The sequence below is a fragment of the Cebus imitator genome, unplaced genomic scaffold, assembly GCF_001604975.1.
Source record: "Cebus imitator isolate Cc_AM_T3 unplaced genomic scaffold, Cebus_imitator-1.0 Scaffold79, whole genome shotgun sequence".
Lineage (NCBI taxonomy): Eukaryota > Metazoa > Chordata > Mammalia > Primates > Cebidae > Cebus > Cebus imitator.
Window position 1 is genome coordinate 3,869,248 of NW_016107394.1, and position 9,962 is coordinate 3,879,209.

The following is a 9,962-nucleotide window of genomic DNA, read 5'->3' on the forward strand; positions in this document are numbered from 1 at the left end:
CTCTCTTTGGCCTGGGAGCTTTTTGAGGGCAGGGACTGGTCTGTCTGCTTTGGCTCCATGTCCAAAGGCCAGCCCATGCTAGAAGTCCCAAGGCTGCCTGCTATGGGGCTGGGATGCAACTAGCCTAGGGATCAGAAATACCTATTCACAGGTTTCTGTGGAGAGTGCTCAAAGGGAAGAGAGGGAGTCACTGGCTCGTTCTGGTGGTGGGAACACCTACCAAATGCCTTACTCCATTCCGCTTGCCTAGGCAAGTCATTTACCTCGGAGTTGTCACTGGGAAATAGATTCAACTTCTAGGGATAAGTTTTTTTTTTTTTTTGAGACGGAGTCTCACTCTCTCACCCAGGCTGTAGTGCAGTGGCGCAACCTCCGCTCATTGCAACCTCCGCCTCCCAGGTTCAAGCGATTCTCTTGCCTCAGCCTCCCGAGTAGCTGGGATTACAGGCATGTGCCACCACGCCCAGCTAATTTTTGTATTTTTAGTAGAGACTGGGTTTCAGCCATGTTGGCCAGGATGGTCTTCATCTCTTGACCTTGTGATCCGCCCACCCCAGCCTCCCAAAGTGCTGGGATTACGGGCATGAGCCACCACGCCTGGCCAGGGAAAAGATACGGATAAATAACACACTGTTTTGAAGTGGAGGTAGAAGGTCTCGACCCATCAGAGGCTGCTCTCAGCCTGGGGTAGGAGCAGCATGTGTCCTCCTGACCCCAATCAGGTTGTCTGAGGGAGCTGAAGTGGGATTTGGAGAGATACCCTTTACCTGAGGCTTTCCCCTTCAGAACTGGGCCCCGACTGCCCCTCTTTAGGTTCCCTAGGCCCCAAAGGAAGCGGAGCCCTGGGCCTTGAATGCTCTGTGCTGGTGACTTGAGGGAGAGGTCGGCCTCTGTGGTGCTGGGGAGGGGTAGGCTGGCAGGCTGGAACTAGGGAGCAGAGACAAATAGAAGGCAAAGGGCTCGTCACCAAAAAGGCGGCACCTACTCCTTCCTTGAGGTTCCCGTATCACTTTGCACCCTCCGAGACCTGGGAGTGCCCTGCCTGCCTCAGTGGCTGTGTGCTTGCCTTTCTACTGGTTTCTTCTGGAGCGTAAGGAGAGTAGGTGGGGCTGACATTTCCTAAGCTTCCACCATGTACCAAGTGTAGGCTAAGCACTTTCACAAATGCCGTCTCATTTGATCTTCCTCACAACCCCATGAAGCTGGGATGATTATCTGTTTTACAGATGAGGAGAGGCTCAGACACAGCCAGACTGGTCTCAATCTCCAGCTGCAAGTGGCTCATGGCTTTCTTGGCTCTCTATAGCTGTCCACAGCCTGGCTCACCCCAAGACCTGTTTCTTCCAGGAAGCCTTCCCTGACTGCTCTAGCCCACATGGTCTTTCTCCATGAAGTCTCTAAATTCAGAGCACTTACTGGCTGTACCTTGTTTTCATCACTGAAAGCAGTAGCCTTGCAACACCTCTGGGGATTTCTTGTGTGGTGAATCACTTCCTAACCACACAGAGGCAAAACATTGAGCTTATAGAAACTCTAGATATCATAATATCTAGAGTTAGAGAGTTGTTCTGAGGACAGGGAAGTGACATGTACTTCAAGGTCAAAGCCTGTAGCCCAGACACACTGCTTAATCTGAATCTGTCCCTGACCACCCCTCCACCCTTTTTTTTGGATACAGAATCTTGCTCTGTTGCCCAGGCTGGAGTACAGTCGTGTGACCTTGGCTCACTGCAACCTCTGCCTCCTGAGTTCAAGCGATTCTCCTGCCTCACCCTCTGAGCAGCTGAGACTGGAGTAGCTGAGACAGGTGTGCACCACCACACCCCGCTAATTTTTGTATATTTTTGTATATTTTTTTTTAGTAGAAATGGGGTTTTGCCATGTTGGCCAGGCTGGTCTCAAACTCCTGATCTCAGGTGATCTGCCCGCCTTGGCCTCCCAAAATATTGGGATTACAGCCTTGAGCCACCATGCCCAGCCACGGCCCCTTTCTTATTCTCCCTACCGGGGAGGGCAAGCTTTGTCTGTGGAAGCTGCTCACGTGTTTGTGGTCTGACAGCCCCAGCCAGAATTACCCACCCCAGAGATAAGGGAGATTCTGAGGGCTCCATTATGCTGATGGATTTTAAGCATTGGCAAAGAAAATACTGAGTGTCACTGTCATCTGGACCAACCTGATTCTGGGGGAGCCAGAAGTCTCATGGTGATTGATCCTCGTCTGTGGGGCTGTATGGTTGTTAAGCTTTCTCTCTGGCAGTTAGAGCACAAATGAATTCCAGGCATTCCCACTCCAGTGAAACACTTGTGCACAGATTACAAACACCAATATGATTTTATTCAAGCACAAGCAGGAACAATGACCTTCAGAGCTGGGTAAAAACAATAAGTTAAAAGCATGGTTAGAATTTTAGACAATCAGATGAAAAGTTTGAAGGAGGTGATTTCCCCTTCCTCTCCTGATTAATTCAACATGGCATAAAAATAATTTGTATCTATGAAATATCCTTATTCCCCCACAAATGAACTGGAGATGGCCCTAGGATTTCCTTAGCTAGGCACAGTGTACACAATCTACATGTCCCTCCTCCCCAAATTTTAAGGCAAAAATGGTCCCACATCTTCAGGCAGAGGATAGGCTCATGTCAGCACTCAGCTGTGTCAAGGACACTGGGAGGCATTTCTCCACCAAAAGATGTTTGCTTGGGTCCTTTGGTCAAAAGATGGAGGAGCCACTTGGACATGGATTCCATTTTGTTTCTAGCCTTTGCCTCACCATAGAAGAAAGGAGCTGAAGTTCTGGCAGGCGGACACTGGGCTGGTTTGGGACACTCCTCCAGTCTGGGCTGACTGGGTCTATTGAGGCATCCATGGACTAGGCTAGTGGTGGTTTCAGGACTGTGACAGCCCTGAAGGAGCCAGACCCAGTGCCTCCTGCAAGCCAGACAAAGCTGAGGGAGGGTGGGCAGGCATCTCCTTCCGCCAGCCCCGCAGGCTACATCAGTCTTTCTGGGAGTACCGAGAAGAAAATATCCGCGCAATCCTGCGAGTTTCTTCTTCAGGCAGGTTGGGAGGGAGCGAGTTAGGTCTGGGGCGACAAGGCCTGTGGGAGAGGGCTCCTGTGGTGGCTTTGCTCTTGTCCTGGAGTGGAAGAAGTTAGCTGGGTTAGCACTGAAGATATGGCACCACCAATGGATGAAATGGTTCCTCTCATCTTTTGGCCCTTTGGTTAGTATTTATGCAGAGCTGCCTGTTTACAAAGCATGTTACATACCTTATCTTTCTTAATCCTTACTTCAACCCCATATGGGGGTGTATATTGTTCTCCCACGTTGTGGATAAGGAAACTACATTCAGGTGGAGTAAACTCAAGGTCCCACACCTCTGATTTGCAGAGCTGAGATGTGAACCCCAGCTCTGACTCTTTCTGTGCCTCTGGAGAAGGAGGGGGTGTCACCTCCTGGATAGGTTTGAAGCCTCATCCCCTTCTGTTGCATGGCTTTGGACAAGTCATTTGTCCTCTGAGGTTAGTCCCATGTGTGACGCTCGGAATATATCCAACTTTCAGGAGATGTTGGTGAATAATACACTCTCTGTTTGGCCCTCTGGAGCTCCTGGAGTTGCCAGGTGACATAAAGCACCTACCTACTGTCTGGCTACCACACTTGCATCTCTCTGACCCTGGCTGACAAGGCATCACTAATTCTGCCTTCAACTTGCCTTTGGGTTATGGCATCATGGTACTCTGGACTCCTCTAACTCATTTGCTCTTTTTTCTTTCCTTTTCTTACTCCATGTCAGGCTCCTGTGCTGAAGGAGCTCAAAGCCATCCCAGACAGCTGGCTGAGAGCAAGGGAAGAGGTGGAGGCCTGGCAGGGGAGGAGGCAGTTCTGAAAAAGGAGGTGGGAGCAGCCTCCGCAGGCAAACCCAGCTGACTTCATGGCACGTAGCTTGCTCTTCCCTGCCATCAGGTCCCATGAGCAGAGGCTGTCATAAGCTGAAAGACCACTGAGAGCACACTGTACCACTTCCTGGGCATTGAGAAGAAGCCTGGTGGAGACCCTACAGACTGGGATTACCTGTCCCTGCAATTCTGCTCATGAGAAACTGAGGCTCAGGGAGAGTTGCTTCTGGGATCATTAACAGTTAATCTTTTACGTCTTCAACCCTTTTTAATGCCTACTATGAGAGGGGCACAGAAATAAACAGAACTCCATTTTAGGCTTTCTCAGCTCAGAGTTAAGCCCGGGAGACAGAGAGATCTGCCTAAAGAATTAGAATCACTAGAATGAGATAAGGGGAGTGGAGTCAGGCATCGCTGCTATACTGCTGGATGTGTTTCCCCCCATGAACTAGAAGGGTGGATGGGAAACCTTGAGGGCCCCTGCCAATCTATAACTCTAAGTGCAAGGGAATGTCTACAATCTGGAAAGCTCTCAGTGCGGTGAGCTCACATGCAGCCTTTCCTTACAACCAACAGCAAAGTGGTGCTAGGGCTGGGCTGCACAGCAGAGACTAGAAGATACATCTCCCTGCTTTCTAGGCAGGCCTAGGCTAAAAGGGAAGAAGGAAAACCACCTTTTGCTGGTGTCTGCAGTTCTTCCTTCCAAAATATAGGAAACACCTGCATTCCATGATGCCTCAGGCCAGGGGAGGCCAGTGGGCCAGCCTCTGCCTGTTGCTCTCCCCCTTCCAGACTGGATGCTCTTGTAGCAAATGGACCGGGTCTGAGGCTTGGGAGCCCAGTGGGGCCAGGTCCAAGACAGGAGCTTGGGAGCTGCTAGACACAGTGTGGGTGGGACCAGGCCAGGGTAACCATAGGTTGAAATTGGGTGGGGAGGAGACTCTTGTAGCACGCTTCTCATTCATTCTAGAACCAGTGGTTGTTGGCCTACCATATGCCAGGCCTTCAGTTAAGTCAAACTCTCTCAGGATCTCTGTAGCACTTTAAGCTTGTATATATCTTTCTCTACTCCCAAGACCCAAGATGGCTGTTTCCTGAGCTATCTGAGATGCAGGGTGACACAAGCCCCATTCCTGTCCTCCGGCTGTATTGCAGGTAGATTTTCTGGGTCACCAGCTGTATTTTACTTTCCATTTCTTCCTCTGCTACTCTGAAGGGGAAGTAGGGAGATGTCTGTTTTATGAGCCAGTTGGGAAAACAGGCCTAAGAGCATGGTATTCTCTCTCAAATCCCCACACCAGGTATTTGTTTCCCCATCTTCTAGAAGAGATGTCTTCTCTGTTTTAGAGAGCCTTAGAATGAGTCTTGTTCTCCATGGCTGGAAAAGCCAACTACTTCAGTTCATGAAATGACCATAAAAATGGTCTGGGCATGGTAGCTCATGCCTGTAACCCCAGCACTTTGGTAGGCCAAGGCAGGAGGATCACATGAGTCTAGGACTTTGTGACCAGCTTGGTCAACACAGGGAAACCCTGTCTCAAAACAAAACAAAACAAAACAAAACAAAACAAAACAAAACAAAACACCAAACCAAACCAGGTGTGATGGTGCACACTTGTGGTCCCAGCTACTCGGGAGGCTGTGGTGAGAGAATCACTTGAGCCCAAGAATTCAAGGCCGCAGTAAACCGTGATTATGCCACTGCACTCCAACCTGGGAGACAGAAGACCCTGCTTAAAACAAAACAAAAAACCTCTGCTGGTGATTTATCAAACTTTTCAGGAGCCTAAGATCTACTCAACTTGATCAACTCTTATGGACAACAGGCAGACATGGTTCCTGTTGTCACAGGGCTGCTCAGCTCGAAAGGAGACAAGACAACGAGCTCCCCAACAATCACAGAGATGAGGCTTAGAGCTTGGGAAGACTGAGAAAATGGCACTTAGTAACAGCTGGGAAAGTCTGGGGAGGCTTCACATGGAGGTGGGCTCCAAGATGGGCAGGGTTTCAACAGAAGCTGGGTGTGGGGTGAGGTCTTTCATTAGAGAAAATAGCATGGGCACAGACCTGCACCTACTGGCTGGGCCATATCTGCCCTGGAGCTGAATCGTGTATGGTACCAACCTTCCAGCACTGATACCCTGACTCAATGACCTAGGGGGCCTTATCTGCATGGCCCAGGCCCAGGACCAGGACAAGGTTAGGGCTTGGCTCTGTGTACAGGGCAGGGCTGGGGTTTGGAAGGACAGAGAGCACACACTCAGCAGCATTTTGCTTTTGTTGACCTCAACAGGGTTTCAAAACCATCTTGACTAGTAAGTGAGGATTCTTCCTTCATCAGGATGGCTACCCTAACACACAACCCTGGTGGGGCTGGCCAGAGGCAAAATTGGCCAGGGATACTCCCAAATGTATTATCCATTCCTCTAACTATTTCCACACTTCTGGCTGGAGGCCTGGGGGCACAACAAAGTTGTCAGCATAGCATGTGCTTTGTGGGAGGCATCAACCTTCCTGGGAAGACAGAAGGAATGCACATGGGAGCAGGATCGCCACAGCTGGAGGGGCTGCAGGTGCCTTGCAGTCTAGACAGTGGGTGTCATACAGGGGGTGGAGTCCCTGGAGCGAGGACTTAAACATGAAAGTGGAATGTGAGCAGAAGATGAAGAGAGGGTATGCTGCGTGGAGATGCAGCTTGAGCAAAGGTGTGGGGAAGGAATTTTCTTGCTAGGAAAGTGGTGGGGGTGGGACAGGCTGAGCTGCAGGTATGGAGAGCAGTCTAAGACAAACCTATTAATAGAAGTAGGGGCTGATGCTGGCTGAGGGAAGTTCCAGAATTTCTGGGGGGAACTTGACCTTATTCTTTTTGGACTTCAGCGAGCCGATCTGTAAGGGCCTTCCTAGGGAACAGGGATGGGGTATGTGACGACTGTACTAGGCTGAAGGACAGAATGGGCTTTCCTGTGGGCCGGGTGTCAACCACAGCAGCAGGCCAGGGGCTCTCAGGCCACCCCATTAAATCCTCCCCCATCCATACATGGGATCTGCTCCTGAGTACCTGTACACCCAGGCCATGAACATGATAGTCCTCTCTGGTAATAGATGTGTCTTAAAAGAGCCTTCAATGCTAAAGATCAGACTTTGCTGGGGAGAAAATAGAGCACATGGAAGGAGTAAGGAGTTGTTTGGAAAGAAAATGTGGGGTTTCCCGGGGCTCTTCAAATTGAGTGGCTAACCCTGCATGAGGAGCTGGTTCTAGTCCTGCCTCTACCACTTCTTAGCCAAGGGGTGCCAGGCAACCCACTTTCTCTTTGGGATTCTGAAAATGGGATCAGAATGAGCAGATAATGCAAGAGGAGGTGCTCTATGAACCATGGGCTTATCCTGGCCCTTGGCTCCTTCTCTGGTCTGCTGTCTCTGTGATTCAGCCTCTTCTCCAAAAGCTCTCTCAGGAGGGCCTGGCCCTCTTCTTTGGCCTGGAATGTGATCTGATCCCAGCCACTGTGTTCTAGGTTCTCTCTACTCCAGCCCCCAGACGAATCCCAATCCCTCTAAACAGGCCACATGCTCCCAGGGGTTGGTGGGTGCAGGTGCCCCCACTTAACCTTGCTTCTAGGTATCCAAGGGACTTTCTCAGAGGACAGGAAATGGAGTACAGTGGAAGGGACATTGGTCTGTGGCTCAGCCTAACTGTCCCACTCACTCAAGACCAAGACACTTTCTCACTCTGCGTCTCTCTGGGTCTTAGCTTCACTGTCAAATAGAGCTAAGAACTTCTGTTTAGTCTTCGTATGCAGGTCTATGCTGGGCTCAAATAAAATTCAGATATGACCAAGGTTCTGGTCAGGTATAACATCTTGCAAAACACAGGCTAAGAGGGAGCTAGAGCCAATACCAGCTGCAGACCCAAGAGCAAAATGAAGCTTTGCTGTTCTCTCAGACCCCATGCCAGGCAAAGGGTTAGGCCCCAAAGTCCTGAGCAGAGCTGGGGTACAGCATCTCCTGTACTGTGGTAAGCAGTGCTAGACCAGGAAAGCTCTCCCCACCCCACTGCCTTCTCTAGTAACAGTGTGCCTCTGGTCTGAGGTGATGGCTAAAGTTCTGTTCTTTTCCATAGTGGCCCCTTTAAGTGACATAAACATTGACTCAGGAGCCGAAAACTGAAAGTAAACAGCCGGCTGGGTCTTAGGTGGACCTGCCAATGGATTGCTGCATCAGAGACTGAGTGAGGGCTCAATATAGCTGCTTGCCTTGCTCAACTTTCACCCCTTTGGCTGGCTGCCTTCCCCTGGGGTGGCTCCCAGAGTCTGGCCTGGACTATGACTTCCTCGATGCTAAAAAGAGCTGCAAACTCAGCAGCCACAAGTAGGAGCAGGGGGGAAGTGAGGACAAGGCACTTAGACTAGAGGCCCAGCCCTGAAAGGTCAATCCTAAATCTGACCTGCTCAGCCCATGCTGCCATGTGGCTGGTCTCCTGCTCTGAGCTCACCCTTCATGCCTAAATTAGAGGTCTGGTCATGTGGTTCTCACCACCGATATGTTCCCTCCATACCACACCCCCATCTGATGCCACCTTCTCCATCTTCCAGGAAGCCCTCCCTGACAGGCCCATTCTACGGGGCCTACGTCACTCCCTCACCCTGGGCCTTAGTCTACGCCATGAAGGGGCCTGACTAGGGCAAGACTCCTCAACCTTTTTTTGTTTTTTTAAAAGAGGGCCTGGTTCAAAAGATGACCCGCAATCTTTTGAATCCAAGCCCTGCCAGGGAGAGGGCTCAAAAGTCCAGGTTTTGAGAGGGAAGGGTTAAAAGTTATACTCTTACAAGAAGAGCTCCTGGCTCCTCCTGGACTCTGGCCACAGAGCGGCTCGGGCAACCTGAGATTAGCACCTGCCCAGCAGACCTATGAGCCCCTTCCTAAAAGGTGCTGCCAACTTGCAGTCTAGGCCAGGGTGGGTGCCAGCCAATTTTGGCTGTTTCTCCTGACCTCTAAACACCTTTGGCCAAGTTGCTTGTCTTCTAAAAGCTCTATATGGCTATTATCAGAGACACTTTGACCTTTAGATCTCTTCAGCTCTACAGAAAGCTAGGGACTTGGTGGCTAAAAGAAATGAGGCAACAGATCCAGACCTTCTGCCCCAAGAGGGGGCAGCTCAGCCATCAGGCCTGGACCACAGGCTGAGAAGAAAGAAACCCAGGGTCAGGAAGTTCCCTTGGGCCCCCTACTGATCTGATCTGGTGACTCTGTGGAGAGCTGGGGTTCTCCACCAGGACTATTCATCTTTCAGATGCTTCTGGTCTGTGGAAGGAAAACAAAAGGATATAATTTTTTTTTAGACACAGTGTCACACTGTTGCCCAGGCTAGAGTGCAGCGGCATGATCTCAACTCACTGCAAACTCTGCCTTCAGGGTCAAGCGATTCTCATGCCTCAGCCTCCCAAGTAGCTGGGATTAGAGATGCCAGGATAGAAAGATTCTATCCCTTGGTTTAGACATGTGGCTGAGGACCTCAGAAAGTCATAAGCAGAGCCAGGACAAAAAAACCAGGCTTGCCGACACCTCGATCCTTAGTGATATCTGAAGAGCTGTGGTCTGGCTGAGTACAAGTCAGAACACTAGGTGGGAGGGGGTGGAAAACTCAAGGTTTTAAGGGTACCCTCATGCCTGGCCTTGTCTCATACTTCCTGCCTCCCACAGTCACTCCTCATGAATAACAGTGTCTAGCACGATGCCTGTGGTTAATCCAGGGGCCCATTCATGATGTGGGTAGAGCGTGGGCTTAATGCAGGAAGGCACAGAGCAAGACAGGGCTCACCTCATGGTAAAGTGCCATGTGGGCAGGGCAGGGAGGCCAAGGCTCAGAGGACAGCCTGCTTCTTGTCCTTTGCTTCTAATTCCTATCTTTTCTTGTTTCAGTCCAGGCCCATCTCTTCCCATTTCTGACTGCCTCTTTGGCACATAGTGCTTGTACCTCCTGCTTGCCAAGTTCTGTTGATTCTGAGGTTTCTTCTTTTCAAATCCACAACCTGCAAAGCCTTTCCTTCATCTTTGTTTTTTTTTT

The 9,962-nt window shown here is 50.4% G+C and overlaps 1 protein-coding gene across 5 annotated transcripts in view; it reads right to left on the reverse strand.

Moving 5' to 3' along the window:
* Positions 1-2,313: 2,313 nt before the first annotated feature.
* Positions 2,314-9,962, reverse strand: part of C2CD3 (C2 domain containing 3 centriole elongation regulator) — a 160,935-nt gene continuing 153,286 nt past the window's right edge. For all 5 annotated transcript variants that reach the window (XM_017532972.2, XM_017532971.2, XM_017532970.2 and 2 more), the window contains one exon: positions 2,314-3,138. In XM_017532972.2, the coding sequence (XP_017388461.1) occupies positions 2,998-3,138 (141 nt within the window). In that variant the 3' untranslated portion in view covers positions 2,314-2,997. The remainder of the gene's footprint in view (positions 3,139-9,962) is intronic.